At 48.1% G+C, this 14,578-nt stretch overlaps 1 protein-coding gene across 1 annotated transcript in view; it reads right to left on the bottom strand.

Annotated features, from left to right (window-relative positions):
• Positions 1-1,284: 1,284 nt before the first annotated feature.
• Positions 1,285-14,578, bottom strand: part of MRPS11 (mitochondrial ribosomal protein S11) — a 217,618-nt gene continuing 204,324 nt past the window's right edge. The window contains exons 5-6 of the mRNA XM_069624290.1: positions 13,725-13,790; positions 1,285-1,471 (exon numbers count right to left, since the gene is read on the bottom strand). Of these exons, the coding sequence (XP_069480391.1) occupies positions 1,364-1,471; positions 13,725-13,790 (174 nt within the window). The 3' untranslated portion in view covers positions 1,285-1,363. The remainder of the gene's footprint in view (positions 1,472-13,724; positions 13,791-14,578) is intronic.

Genomic DNA, 14,578 nt, shown 5'->3' with positions numbered 1-14,578 from the left:
TGAATCCATGGTCCCCTATTGCCAATCACAGAATCTTTCAAGTGGTTGTCTCTTTAGAAAAGCCTAGAGCTCAGCAAACAATGGAGCCCCATGGTCTGAGGCAAGATAAATATGGCTCTGTACTCAACCAGGAAGATCCACACACTCCTCTCAGCTATGTGGACCTATACTACTGTACACCCATAGTAGTTGGCCCCTCAGTATGTATAACCTATAAACTATGCTCTTTGTGCGGGGCTCAAGAATTTCTCAAAGCTAGGATGGCCCTTGATAAATACCCAAAATAAAATATTTCTCTAGACTTTAAGATTTTTCATGTGGTGATTCATATTACCTATGGAAAAGAAAAATTAAAGAGGATGCTGGGGATAGTGCTATCTTCATCATGCAAAAAAAAAAAAATAGGGGGATACTGGAATTTAAATAAATATTTTGTATTAAGAATTTATGCCGAGAACTCGTTGTTGAAGGATGTACAATGACAAAGACTGTATGATTAACAACATTTGACAGATAAGGACATACAAAATAATAAGGACCTAACCTTACAGGTTTGTGCGCTGAAAGGCATGTAAATGAGAACATAGGCATTCTTTATCGAAGCTTTGCACTCACATAGGTTTACGACATAAAACAGAACTGGTCTGATCCATTGACCAGACACAGGAATGATGGCAAAGTTTCACAACACATTTCTGCTCGCTACTTCCTTCACACTTTGCTGAGTGTGACTGGGGAGTTCAATTTCCGAGAGTAACGTCAAAAGTAAAAATGTCATGACCTGCACTTACATTGCTCAAACTGCATTGCCCTGATTAGAAAAAAACATATCTAAAGAAACTGAATCTGTCTCGTGCCAGAGTCACATTTTGTAATCCATTGACTACGCGTAGAGAGAAGAGAATTAAAAAGGCTTGGATGTGAGCATATTTACTGCTATGACTACGAGCAAAAGCGGCTTTGTAATATGTTTAAAGAAAATAGGGTTTACTTGCAAATTATTTCATTTCGGTTGACGGACGTAAGGAAGAGAAATTACATGCAAGCATACGAGAACATACAAAGGTGGACAGACATGAGACATGTCGGCAAAGGTAAACCTGTTGAATGATTTCAATATACTTCTTTAATTGAGGAGCAGCTGAAACCCAAGTACCTTGTAACGAAGTGGGTCTTGCTCTTAATTTCCTTCCTTTTTTGCCGACTTTTCTGTATCTGTGGGGAGAATCTATAAAATCAGAACGTTATCTAAATAATAGTAATAAAAAAAACAGTAGACCAAAGTGTTTTTATTATTTTACTGTTAAATGGTTACACATTCTTTGCCGAGTTTACTCTTTGCAGATGCAGTGCCACCTTCGGGCTACATCCTCCGCGCTTTTCGTGGACGGCACCCATTGTGGGGGATTGGAGTGTTGTCGGTGATTGAGACCACTTCTAAGCCCCCCATGGTCAAACCCTTGATGGCAGCCTGGGAATGCAAAAGAAAATTAAAATAATTAAAAACTCACGTGACACATATCCAGAAAAAAGCAAAGCTGAAGGTGATTAAAGGGAAAACGTCCTTCGAGCAGTATACTATATTACCCTATGCTATGCATCTGGTTAGGCTCCTGTGTGGACGTGGACAGGGGACACACTCCTCTCGGAGGGGGGGGGGTGGTGCTGGAAGGAACAAGTTACTTACCTGTAACTGTTGTTCTCCAGCATGGGTCTGGCTGGCATGGATTCACATGCTCGTGAATATTCCCCGTCGTCAGGCTGGGAATCCTCGGTAAAGAAAAAACCAGTATCAGTTTCGTTTCTGATCTGTCTTTCGTAGTAGTAACCAATCACTGGTCTCTGCGTCATACTGACCACAGCCAATGACTGCCCTCTACCTAAGCCCCGCCTCTGGCAGCCATCTTCAGATTTGGAAGCACGTGAAGTGGCAGTATGACCAAGTGAAGAGCCGCAGAGGGGTAGGCGGGAGGGTTCGCATGTGAATCCATGCCAGACCCATGCTGGAGAACAACAGTTACAGGTAAGTAACTTGTTCCTTCTCCAGCATGGGGTCTGGCATGGATTCACATGCTCATGAATAAAGAATACATAGCAGTACACACATGCACAACCACGGGAGGTGGCAAAGGTTCAACATTAAGCATTACATCAAACTCAACATCAAGCAATCTTACCTCCTCACCAGGCTCACCTCAGGCGAACAGGTTGCGCAGCACTGCTTGGCCGACCCTGGACTCCTCCATGGAATCCCGATCGACGCAGTAGAATTTCGTGAAGGTGTGCGTCGACCTCCACGTAGCAGCCCTGCATATGTCCAGCAGGGGCACACCAGAAAGGAACGCCGTGGTAGCTGCGATCGCTCTGGTGGAATGGGCTCTTGGACGGCCAGGCAGCGGTCGGTTTGCCAACCGATGACAGTACATGATACAGCCGGAGAGCCATCTGGAAATGGAAGCCTTCGAGAGAGCCTTCCCCTGATTGACAGGTCCAAAGTTCACAAAGAGTTGTGACGTCTTCCGAAAACACTTTGTGCGGTCCACGTAGAACTTCAGCGCTCTAGCCACATCAAGCGAGTGCAAAGTCCTCTCAGCCGGCGACGAAGGCGACGGGAAAAACACAGGCAACACCAAGGGTTCGTTGAGGTGGAAGTCCGACGGCACCTTGGGCATGAAGGAGGGGTGCGTCCTGAGCACCACCCTCGTGTCGTGAAAAGTCAAGTATGGTGGCTTGCAAGATAGGGCCTGGATCTCTCCCACTCGGCGTGCGGAGGTGATGGCCACAAGAAACGCTGTTTTCCACGACAGGAACTTCAACGGGGCCGAGTGCAGAGGCTCGAACGGAGGTCCCATGAGCTTAGTCAGCACCACGTTGAGCTCCCACGCCGGGGCCGGAGCCTTCACCGGCGGGAACGATCTGAACAGTCCCTTCATGAACTCTTTCACCAGACGATGAGACCACAAGGACGTCCGCCCCGTGGTTCTGGTGTATCGGGAGATCGCAGCCAGATGAATCTTGATGGACGCGTGTGCCAGTCCAGCCTTGGCCAGCGTCAACAGGTACGGCAGCACTTGGGGAGCCGTAATCCTGAGAGGGTTAATCTTCTGTGCGTGGCACCAGACAGAGAACCTCTTCCATTTGTGTCCGTAGCATTTAAGAGTCGAGGACGCCCTGGCCTTTGCAAGAACCTCTCTGCAGTCGGCCGGTATGTCGTATCCTCCAAACTCTAGCGCTGCAGGAGCCAGGCCTGCAAGTTCAGCGACTTCGGGTCGTGGTGGAGGATGGCGCCTCCTTCCCTGGAGAGCAGATCCGCGTCCACTGGCAGCTTGATTGACAGGGACGCTGACAAGTCCAGAAGGTCCGGGAACCATATCTGCCTCGGCCACGCAGGTGCGACGAAGATCATCCTGCACCGTGACCTCTTGAGCTGGTTGATGAGCCGGATCAGCAGTGGCAGAGGTGGGAACGCGAATAGGAACAGGCCTTCCCAGGGGAACGAGAAAGCATCGCCCATGCTCCTCGGCTGGGGAAACCTGCTGGCGAACCTCCGGCACTTGGAGTTCGTCGCCGTCGCGAACAGGTCGATCTGGGGTGTGCCCCACCGTCGGAAGAGGCGATCCACTAGATCCTGCCGCAGTTCCCACTCATGGCACGAGCGCAGCTCCCTACTGAGCGAGTCGGCAATGGTGTTTTTTATCCCTGCCAGATGAAACGGCACCAGAAACATCCTTTGGGCGACGGCCCAATGCCACAGGTCCTGCGCCTCCTTGGACAGTGCTGGGGACCTGGTTCCGCCCTGTTTCCTGATGTAAAACATGGTGGTGGTGTTGTCGGTGAAGATCCTCACCACCTTGCCCTTGGGGACGGAAGGAAGGACCTGAGGGCCCAAAACACTGCACGGAGCTCCAGGACGTTGATATGGAGGGACTTCTCTGTCGGGAGCCAAAGGCCTCTCGCGTGCAGATTTCCGGTGTGCGCTCCCCACCCTTCCAGGGAGGCATCCGTGGTCACTGTCTCCTGGTGGCCTGGGGTCTGGAAGTCCATGCCCGTCAGATGCGCGCGGGTGCCCCACCACCGGATCGCTCGTCGGAAACTCTCGTCGAGTGTGATCCTCTCCTCGAAGTTGCCCGTCGTTTGGATCCAGCGCGCGTCCAGGAACTCCTGCAACGGGCGCATCCGGAGCCTGCACATGGGAATGAGGTAGATGCAAGAAGACATCATTCCGAGGAGGGACTTGATGGACCTCACCTTGGCCGCGTCGGCAACCAACATCCGCTGTACCTTGCCCAGGATGGACCTGGTCCTTTCCTCCGACGGGGAGGCCAGAAGGGACACTGTGTTGAGCTTCGCTCCCAGAAACAGTGCGACTTGCGCGGGTACCAGGTGGGACTTGGCGTAGTTCACGGAGAATCCCAGGTCCGTGAGAAGTTGGACAGTCCTTGCCGTGTGCTCCACGGCGAGCTCCCTCGTCTTGGCTCGGATGAGCCAGTCGTCCAGGTAGGGGTAGACGTGGATCCCCTCTCGGCGCAGCTGCGCCGCCACTGGTGCAAGGCACTTGGTGAATACCCTGGGTGCCGACCGAAGGGAAGGGCTCTGAACTGATAGTGACGCCCTTGGACCACGAACCTGAGAAATTTTCGGTGCCCCTTTAGGATGGGAATAAGGAAGTAGGCATCCTCCAAATCCAAAGACGACAGGAAGTCGCCCTCCTCCAGCTGATCCAGGACGTGCTGGAGGGTGACCATCCGGAACTTCTGCGCCTTGATGAACTTGTTCAGCAGTCGTAGGTCTAGGATGGGGCGCCATCCTCCCGTCTTCTTCTTCACGAGGAAGTATCTTGAGTAAACTCCGGAGCCCCGAAGCCTCTTTGGGACGAGTTCGATGGCGCCCTTCCTGAGCATCGCCTTTACCTCCAGGAGAAGCTGAGGGACGTGAAGCTCTTTCCTGGCCACAGGGGGGACGCGCGGGCACCTTCTCTGAAACTCGAGCGCGTGACCCTGGGCTAGGGCGTCCAGCACCCAACGGTCGGTGGAGATGGACTCCCACACGCTGACGAAGCTCGCCAGCCGGCCTCCCACCGGGGTGCTTCGGTGGGGGCCCGACCCCACGGCCGGTTCAATCCTGCTTAGACGAGGCTTTGCCGCCTTGACCTCCTTGGCGACGACGGCGGGGTCCGCCTGACTTGCCTCGTCCCCTGTAAGCTTCCTGAGACGACGAACGGGCCGCTTGACGGTAGGTGGAAAATCCGCCGCCGGAACCTTTGGAGGCGCCCTTGCCTCCGCCGCTCTGAAAGGGCGGCCGCCGTTGCTGGAGAACCCCGAGAGCCTGGGCCGTCTCCGTGTCCGCTTTAATGGCTTGAAGGGAATCGTCCACTGTTTTCCCAAACAGGTTGTTCCCATCGAACGGCATGTCCAGGACTCTGGTCTGTACGTCTTGACGGAAGTCAGTAGCCTTGAGCCATCCACGCCGCCTAAGGCACACGCCGTTGCCCAGCTGGCGAAATCCAGTGTCGGCGATGTCCGTCGCAATCGTGATGGCGTGGTCCACTGGTAACGGCAGTCTCGCCCTTATCTCTGAGCATAAGGACTGTATAGCCAACAAAATGGCCGCCGAGTTGTCTTGCGGCGCTGGCAGAGGGGAGTCCGACGGGCGGTCAGGGGCCCTGTCGGTACCCTCGACGATGTCGTCGTCTCCTGCGTCGGGATCCCTCCCGACGGGCTGGTCTTCTTCCACGCCAACGCCGTGGCTTAAGACCTCGATCAGTTCTTCCTCAGAGGTTGAGGCCGAATCCACGACGACCTCCTGCCCCCCCTTTTTCTTCTCCGTCGGAGGTTTCACGGGGGTCCTGTCGATGGGTATAAAAGACCCCCTCCGCGTTGGCAGGGAGACTGAGCCCCGAGGTCGCCACCACTGGTGTAGCCTCCACAGGCTGAGCCAGGGCCGCCGTGACTGTCTCGATAGAGGCCTTCGCCGGATGGATTAAGGCTTTCACCACCTTAGGTGCGCTCACCGCCTTCTCCTTGAGGGGGGGGACACTGCCTCGCTCCCCCTCCGCCTTCGAGCTCGACCGGGGCCTCTCCAGGAGCTTCGCCGGGTGCTCGGCCTTCCTCTTACCCGACCCAGAGCGTTGGCTCGTGGTTGATGGTGCCGGGGAGGGTGCGCCCTGCCTGGCGCCCGTAGAGCCAGACCGTTCGGCGCTCCCGGTGCCAGCGGACTCGCGGTGCTTGGCCTTGTGTTGGACCCCCGTCGCCGGGGCGTCCTCAAAGGTCTTAGAAGACCGCTCGGATTTCTTCCTCTTCTTCTCGCCGGACGGGCTCTTCCCTTCCAGCCAGTTGGCGAGACGTTGATGGCGGTCCTTCATGGTCCGCTCCGACATGTTGCCGCAAAACACACAGTCCTTCTCCACGTGCGTCTTGTCCTCATGTAGGCAGTAAAGACAAAAGGAGTGTTCGTCTTCCTTAAAGACATTCTGCAGCTGGCATCCAGGGCAGACCCTGAACAGCTTTCCGGGCGTCGAGCTTCCCTTCTCCTGGGCCATGACCGAGATGGGCCTGAGAAACTTCTGGAATCCTCCAAAAGCGTAGCTCGACGAAATCTTCACCCTTGAGGGGCGTAGACGAATCCGACACGGGTCCCCGTTGATCGGATGGAGAGTCGGTGGAGCTTGAGGCTCTTTTGACCGAAAAAACGAAGTTTTTGAGAAAAAACGTGAAAAAATAGCACTAACGCTCGAGAGCAAAAGCACGAGGATCCCAACACATGAACGTGCGGTAAAAATCTGAAGATGGCTGCCAGAGGCAGGGCTTAGGTAGAGGGCAGTCATTGGCTGTGGTCAGTATGACGCAGAGACCAGTGATTGGTTACTACTACGAAAGACAGATCAGAAACGAAACTGATACTGGTTTTTTCTTTACCGAGGATTCCCAGCCTGACGACGGGGAATATTCATGAGCATGTGAATCCATGCCAGACCCCATGCTGGAGAAATACTCCTTATGCCCTGCTTAAAAGCTTAGAACCCCCTGTATGCACCCTTCTAATTGCATCCATAATATTGTACCCCATCACTGCAGTCCCTTGCGCTCCACTTCTCAGTTGATTCACAGCTAAGTTTATGCAACACAAATCCTAGCACATACATACAGCAGCGTTACAAATTTCAGGTTGTATGCCACTAGTTAGTCATAAAAAGTATTTTGCTCCATCAATTCTACGCATAGTTACAGCTGGTAAAAAAAAAATGTGTTGGAGGGGTGTACATCGTTCAATCGGAAAATGCAGGCGCAACAAAGCGTAGCGTGGGAGTCCAAACTGTGAGAAACCAGAAGGTGTCTCACCCACTAGTCTGTCATCCAGGCGGCCAGGACACAGCCATCGCTTTTGATCCAGTACCTGGGGGTGGACCAGTGCGGGAGTATCCCCTGGGCGAGGGGTCTTCGAGGAGCGGTACACCGGATGGTGAGATGCGGTATCCCCTTCCCTGTAATACCTTTAACCCCATCCTACCCGATAGGATATTTAGGAACTGTACCTGCCCGCCCTTTTACAACACAAACACTTTCTCACCAACAGCCCGCTCTAATGGAAAACAGACAAACACCTGTGCTGTGTACCTGACATGTCCCAATACTATGGTCAGGCAAAGTCAAGCAATTATCGACAATCACTCACACCTGACTTACATTACACTTCCCCTCACGGATAAAAGGCGGAGCACGAGAGCACACTCTGAGTGAGGAAAAGCACACAAGGAAACAACCGTTTCGAGATGGCACCTGAGCAAGAGAAGAAACCAGGCTGAAGAATCCTGTAATGTGTGTCAGAGATACCCGGGGCCCTCCCACGTCAGTAATCAAGGCAGGGAGAATCACCAGCCACTCTGGTACCGTCCTCGACTCCAAGAACAAAACAACATCAGTGAAGTCAACACAGCCGGTGAGTTTGGGAGACCAATACAAGACCGGTCTGTGTTGGAGCCAAGGTTGCAAGCAGCAACACTGTATGGCGAGCGCCGGAACGAACATTGTTAAAACACATGTGATAAGAGACACAAATGAAGTTAAACTGCTGATGAGTGATTGAACTTTAAAGCAAGCTACAATACCTTTGGTGGAGTGGTCTGGCAAAACGTGGGTGCTCAATCGAAGATCTCTAGTAGGTATCCAGCTGAGGAGTAATAATAGAATATAAATTTGGTCCAAGCCCGTTGGAGGGAGACCAATTGAAAGAGAACTAATAAATGTGAATCGAAGTGGTCCTACGACAGGTCAAGCAAAATCCTGTGCACAGTCGAAAGTTTTAGATCTTGATGAAATAGAGAAAGTTTGGAAAAGTATGTGAATTTGGTCCGACCCTGGCAGAGGGAGACCAATTGCAGATTTTGTGTTAAAGTGGGTCCGAGCCCAGTGAGGGGGACGCGGTGTGAACAGTAACTCACCCGAGAAATTGTATAAGGGGAAACTCCTAAGAAGAAAGGAACTTTTGAATGTTTGTTTGTCGTATCAGGCCTTCAGAAGAAAGACTTTGAATGGCAAAGCGACTTTGGCACAGAAAACACTGATACTTAGATTTGAACTGCAACCTCGTGCTAGAGAAGCCACAGACTGTGCTAAACTCCAGTGTGCCACCATGTACCGTGCTGAAAACGTGGGGAAAGGGAAGCCAACCGCTTGAATATCTTGACATATCATTTCTTGAACACTCTTTTGCGTAACTTTGTTTCCCACACTATTTGTATTTAGAAGAAAGGATTGGCAATAGGTTTATTAGTATAGGCCCTTTTATTTTGACAAGACACCACTAGGACTGCGTTATTATTATTTGATGGTCGGTGCTTGCTCCCATCTTTAGATTTAGGATTAGATAGGCGTTTTTCAAACCCAGCTGAAGTTCAATAAACCCCCTTGAACTGTGATCACTTGTGTCTGTCTTACTATTTGATACCATGCCTTCTTTACAAAACCAGCCAAGGAGTGTTCAGGGGTGCTCTCCACCCCAACCCCCCCACACACGCACCAAGACATTGTTTAAATAATGGGTTGCAACAGTGCATTTTAAAGCATACTTTCCTTGAACAAATGGGTCAAAAGCCACACAGTTTGCTCTTAGATGTGTAGGTTAAGACATGACAAAATCGAATAGATGCAAGTCACCAACTGCACAGAGATTATTTCCCAACACATTTTCATGATACTTTTGCTCACACGATATGACCGTATAAAAAACATGCCCATTCAGGCTACAACAAGACATGTTGGAATTACAATATAAGAACATGCTCCTTTGCCAGTAAAAAAAAGCCCTGCCACAGGCCTATATCCATACTAGCTGCGTCCATGTCCACCAGTCTAGCCACATAATAACACTCATTTTTAGTTTACCCTGGATGTCCAGAAAAAACGCCATGTCACAGGAAGAAATCAAAATCAGATGGCTGCATCAATATAGGCCCTTCTAGCCCAGGGTTCTGCAACCATTGGCTTTCCTGATGTTTTGGACTACAACTACCATCCACCCTGGCCAGCATAGTCAGTGGCAAGAGATCTTGTGAGTCAGTCCACAATATCTACAGAAGGTGCTGAACCCCTGGTCTAGCCACATAACAATGTTTGCTTTATCCTTGTTTCCCAGTAAAAAATGCCATGCTAGTGTCGGAACACGTAACCAGACTGGCTGCAGCAATTTAGGTAAGTGTAGCCACATAAAAAGACGTTTGGTTAAACTTTGATGCCCAGTAAAAATGCCATGCCAGAAGCAGGGTAGGAAACGGGCCGGAACAAGATAGAGCTCATCTCTGGTGAAGTTGCCATGCCGGAATGCCCATTCTGTCCCAAGCACCAAACGCCAGAGCTAGGCTAGCCCAGCAGTCCCGAAAATCTGCTGTTGAGCAGGAACTCTCACCCACAATGCAGGCTCGGCAAGCCAAGTTAAATTAGAAGTCATTAGTCTGTGTAGAAACAACCCAAGCCGTACATCCTGTTGATAAGCTGTTCAGATGAGCATATAAGTCTTGGGATTTACAGACATTTATTTATTATGGTAGGTATTGAGACACATAAAAATAGCAGAAAGCCCAACTTCCTTACTTGGTCAGAACAGTTTCATGCTGAATCAATATTACTGACATATTACAAATGTCATGCGTAGGCTCCCAAAAATCTCTTTGGTTTTATGCACATTACCATAACCTTGGGTTCGCTGAAGAGATTTGGTGCTGGTCGCTTGGGCCGGGGTGCAACCCTTCAGGCCTGCAGACTCCACCCCCACCTCTACCCCACTCTACTGCACGGAGGGGGAGAGGGAGGGAGCTCCCAGAGTAAAATGTTTTCCATTTCCTGCAGTGGCCAGAAACATAAAATGTAACTAGCCTGGCTCCAGCAACGCAGGCCCGTCTAGCCACATAACACCCATCTTTGGGAAACATGACATGTGTTGTTACGAGCCAATGGCTTGAAAGAATATTTAGAAACAATCCAAACTCGAGGATGCTAATGGTAGACTAACCTTTTTTCAGAGATAGGTTCACGAATATGAATTTGGTCTATAATATTATTTTATATCCCCATTTAGACACAACAAAGGGACAAGGGAACACGTGTTTCAGACAGGATGCTCTCTCAAACTCGTTTTAGCCCAAAATCCAACATTTGAACACGTTTCAAAATTTAATTTGTTGTTTTAAAGCCAGATGGGTGAATGTTTTTCCTCTTGTTCTGCAATACCCTGCAAGTCCCGTTACTCAGTGTTCATGGATTTCGGGTCTTAGAGGACACTGGTGAACATAAGAAGGAAACATTCAATCGATATGCTATTGAAGATCCACGGTAGGGCTGGCTTTGACTGAGGAAAAGTTTTAAATAGTGGATTTTGGACAAAAAGACGACTTCTAAAAGCAAAATGTGCAAAACACGTTTCCAATGGCGCACATATTTGTGAGAAACTATGTATTTCATTGGCACCCCCAGGGTTTCGATTTTTAAACATGGTGCAAGTTCACAACAAACGAAAGTTGTCTTTTTGAATCGGAAACCTGTGCAGTGAAAAAACGACCCTGCAGCATTGGGCCCTCACTTTCTTTGGGAAAATCAAACATTCTTTTTTTAAAGAAAACACATTCTATACGCCATAGGCATATCCTTTTTGTATCTTTATGAATCATAGTATTTCCTTGATCTGGTTATATTTGGGTAGAGTTAACATATGCATGCACCCAAGCCAAGGACAGCTTACTTTTCCAACAACCATTTAGAACCTATATTTTACCGATACCTGCCACCGCTCAACAGTTCAATTTCCTCATGACAGAACCCATTGGCTGCAACGAGGCACTTTCATCTCAGAGCAGCCCTGACACGTGTGCTGTGGCCCAACATCACCCTTTAACATAGATAGGTGCCATCTCATGGCAAACCTCAGAGCATGTGAGATTGTCATTTAATCCTATTTTGAGGGCATACAATTCTACCTCAGAGGCAATTGGAGGGAAGAAGGTTTTCTGGCTGTGGGCGAAGGATTGATGGTTGCTAGAAGAATGGATTGGAAGAGCGTTCCAAAGCTGATTGCTACAAAATAGAATCTTCCTCCACTGACTACTCTTTCTCCCCAACACTACTTGTTCTTTCATAAGATGGCATTTATCAAATTGGTCGAATACAGGAACTATACAGGTATGAAAACCTATGCATGAACACGCACCAATGTGTGGTGACAGAATAAGGCTTTTTTCAAGTAAGGAACCTCTGGTTATCTTCTGGAACGGCACAGCCATCTTGGTATGCTTCTAAATGCAAAGCTATTCTCTGCCGGGGCCTTTTGAATTCTGGGAATGACTTCCTCCAAAGCTCCAAAATACTACTGGCAAGCTCCTCAAAGTTTCAGGAGGACAGGCCACCCCCATCATGAGAAGCTTCCAGTGACTCATGGAGAGATTCCTAATCGCATTATGATTCTTGCTTCATCTACAAATACATCACAGGAAGCCAGGCCATAGTGGGCACCAGGTTGCTCCTAAATGCCCTGCAAAAGCCCAATTTCCACTGACATCTAGGCCAGATATGTGTTAAAATCAAGTTTATCTAAATAGGTGCTTTCCCCGGCATGGCCTCAGCAACCCACAATATCTTGATAACCAGCCAACATCCACGGCTTGGCTGCCTCCTTATCAGTTAGTAGGCCTGTGCCCAGAAACAACTTTGATTATGGTGTGCATGACAACATACAGACATACTTATATTCATACATACATATCACAGGTATTCAGGCGTCCAGGGCAGGTGTGAGCACCTGTGGGCTACTGAAGTTGCAGTTGCATTCCCAGAAAAGTAAGAAGTCTTGTTCAACAATCTCTCTTCTCCCCGCTCTGTACAGAGCGCCACGAGGTACTACGCGGGAGCATGTGACCCTAAATCATTCATTACACCTAAATGAACATATTTTCCATGTCTGCTTTAAGAGTGGCTACGCTGCCATTTCTGACCCTTAACCCTCATGAACTGGAACGTAGGTCCGGGAATGGAATCCAAAATCCTTAAGATGCCAGTCGTGTAGAAGGGGTCCTTATGCACGGGTGGCATCTAGAAAATAAACATTGGCGTATATATATTAGCTTTAATAACCGGCTGCAAAATGAATGCCTCCACTAAGTGCCATTAGCTCTTTAACTTCATAAACACTTTTACCAAGCTCGCTCATTTCAAAAGGGTAGAAGAGAGTTAAGCCCATTTGCTGCGCTTCATTCCTTTTAGCTTGGTTTATGCTTGTATAAATGCTCACAGAATGTTATAGATTACAGGGAGGCAATTCATCAGAAAGATATCCAGAAGAGAGAAATCTAAAGCAACAAAATCCTTGGCGGGATTGATATGGTAATCACATGAATTACATTTAATGCACCAAAAAGCCACTTCAGATACCTGCGCCCGCCAGTATGTATAGGATATCTAGCGATGGTTGTGCAGTGACTCATATTCAGAAGGAACACTGTTCAAATGGTAACTGTAAATGCCGATTCATACAAATATGTTATGGTGCTGGGAGGAAATACATGTTTTACCAAGTCTTCAGAGAGATTTACAAATGACAGCAGTGAAGAGTGGAATAGCAGAGGTCGTGCTTATAAGATACAGTTTGTCTACTATACACAGGCACTAAAACATTGATCTAAAAGACACAAGCTTGTCAATCGCATGCCCCATTCATTATAATTAAGGTAGGATATTTCAGTCATCAAATAATATCTCCAATCGTTTTTTCAAAATGACCAAAACAATATGCAACTAATCTTTGAAAACTGCAACTTTATCTTATACATACTCGGTGTGCTTACAAAGAAAATCTGTCTGGAATGTATTATTCAGGGTTAGATGACAAAAGCCACGTGCATTGCGTCGTAAGAATGATAAACTTCGATGACCTGCGCCGAGACACAAGTGTGTGTGCATTTTCAGTGGTCTCCTGCTCATAATTTGGTCTACTGTAATGAAACCAACACCAAAAACAAAACCTTGACCCTCGTCTGGGGAACTACAGCTCAAGTGAAAGGCTGTGCATGCGTTTGTAACCACAATCACGGGCTGCATGCATAGGTTTTGATTGCAAAAAAATCAACAGTGCCGTTCGTCGGTTTGATGTTGACGAGATCTTGGCGAATCCCCACACCATTCGGCAAATGCATTGGCCCAACTGCTGGGACTTGCAAAGGGTTCATGCGAATCACAGCCACTTACCATCCGGCCAGGACCCAGACCCTTCACCACCACCCGAACGTGGTTAACGCCTTTGCCAGTGGCTTTCTGTGGGAGACAAATTCTCAATCAATTTTTTGTAACCCAGGGAACAAAAGAATAGAATTCAAATGAATTGTGATATGAGGAGTAAAGGCGAATATCTTTATTTTTTTATTCTATTAGAATTACAGTAAATACACACCGTTACCTTTCATTCATAACTCTAATAGTTCATGCTTTCAGGATGGTCCAAGCATGGCAGTGAACGAGAATCAGTACTTAATTGTCTCAGATGTACCGGAAAACTGATACTCCAACAACAAAATATCAAAAACTCTTTAATTTGACAATATCATATGTACATTCCTCTTACACATCCCAAAATAAACAATGAAGCTTTAATAATTCGATTTTCCTGTTGGTTGCAACAAGTGTTACCATTTTAAAAGAAACAGGAATCAACACTAGACACTTTTTTCAGTCATTATAACCACTCGTCAGTCACACTGGGGTTTCAAAATATATGAATCTCAAAAATGTAATGCATAAGAAGGTGAACGAACACATGCAGTTTCTTCACGTTTAATTAGTTTCAGAAGCCATGTTTAATTAGTTTCTGGTGCAATATAGTAGTTATATAAGGTTAGACAATAAAGTGGCCGAGCTCAGAAGTACAGTAATAAAACAAAATTTACAACAGCATTGTAAATGTTCACTTTCTATTTCCTCTCTCCTTCCTAATTAATGGCTTATTTCTCTTTATTCTCTGCTCCACGCGTCTCCTCAAAGCTTTCAACTACTATGCAATATATGCCGCCGGTACATTCAAGATGATACGCAAAATATATATATAT

This window comes from Ambystoma mexicanum, chromosome 11 (assembly GCF_040938575.1).
Source record: "Ambystoma mexicanum isolate Mex_15411 chromosome 11, UKY_AmexF1_1, whole genome shotgun sequence".
Lineage (NCBI taxonomy): Eukaryota > Metazoa > Chordata > Amphibia > Caudata > Ambystomatidae > Ambystoma > Ambystoma mexicanum.
Note: the sequence above shows the minus strand (reverse complement) of the source record. Positions and strands in the feature narration are given on the sequence as shown.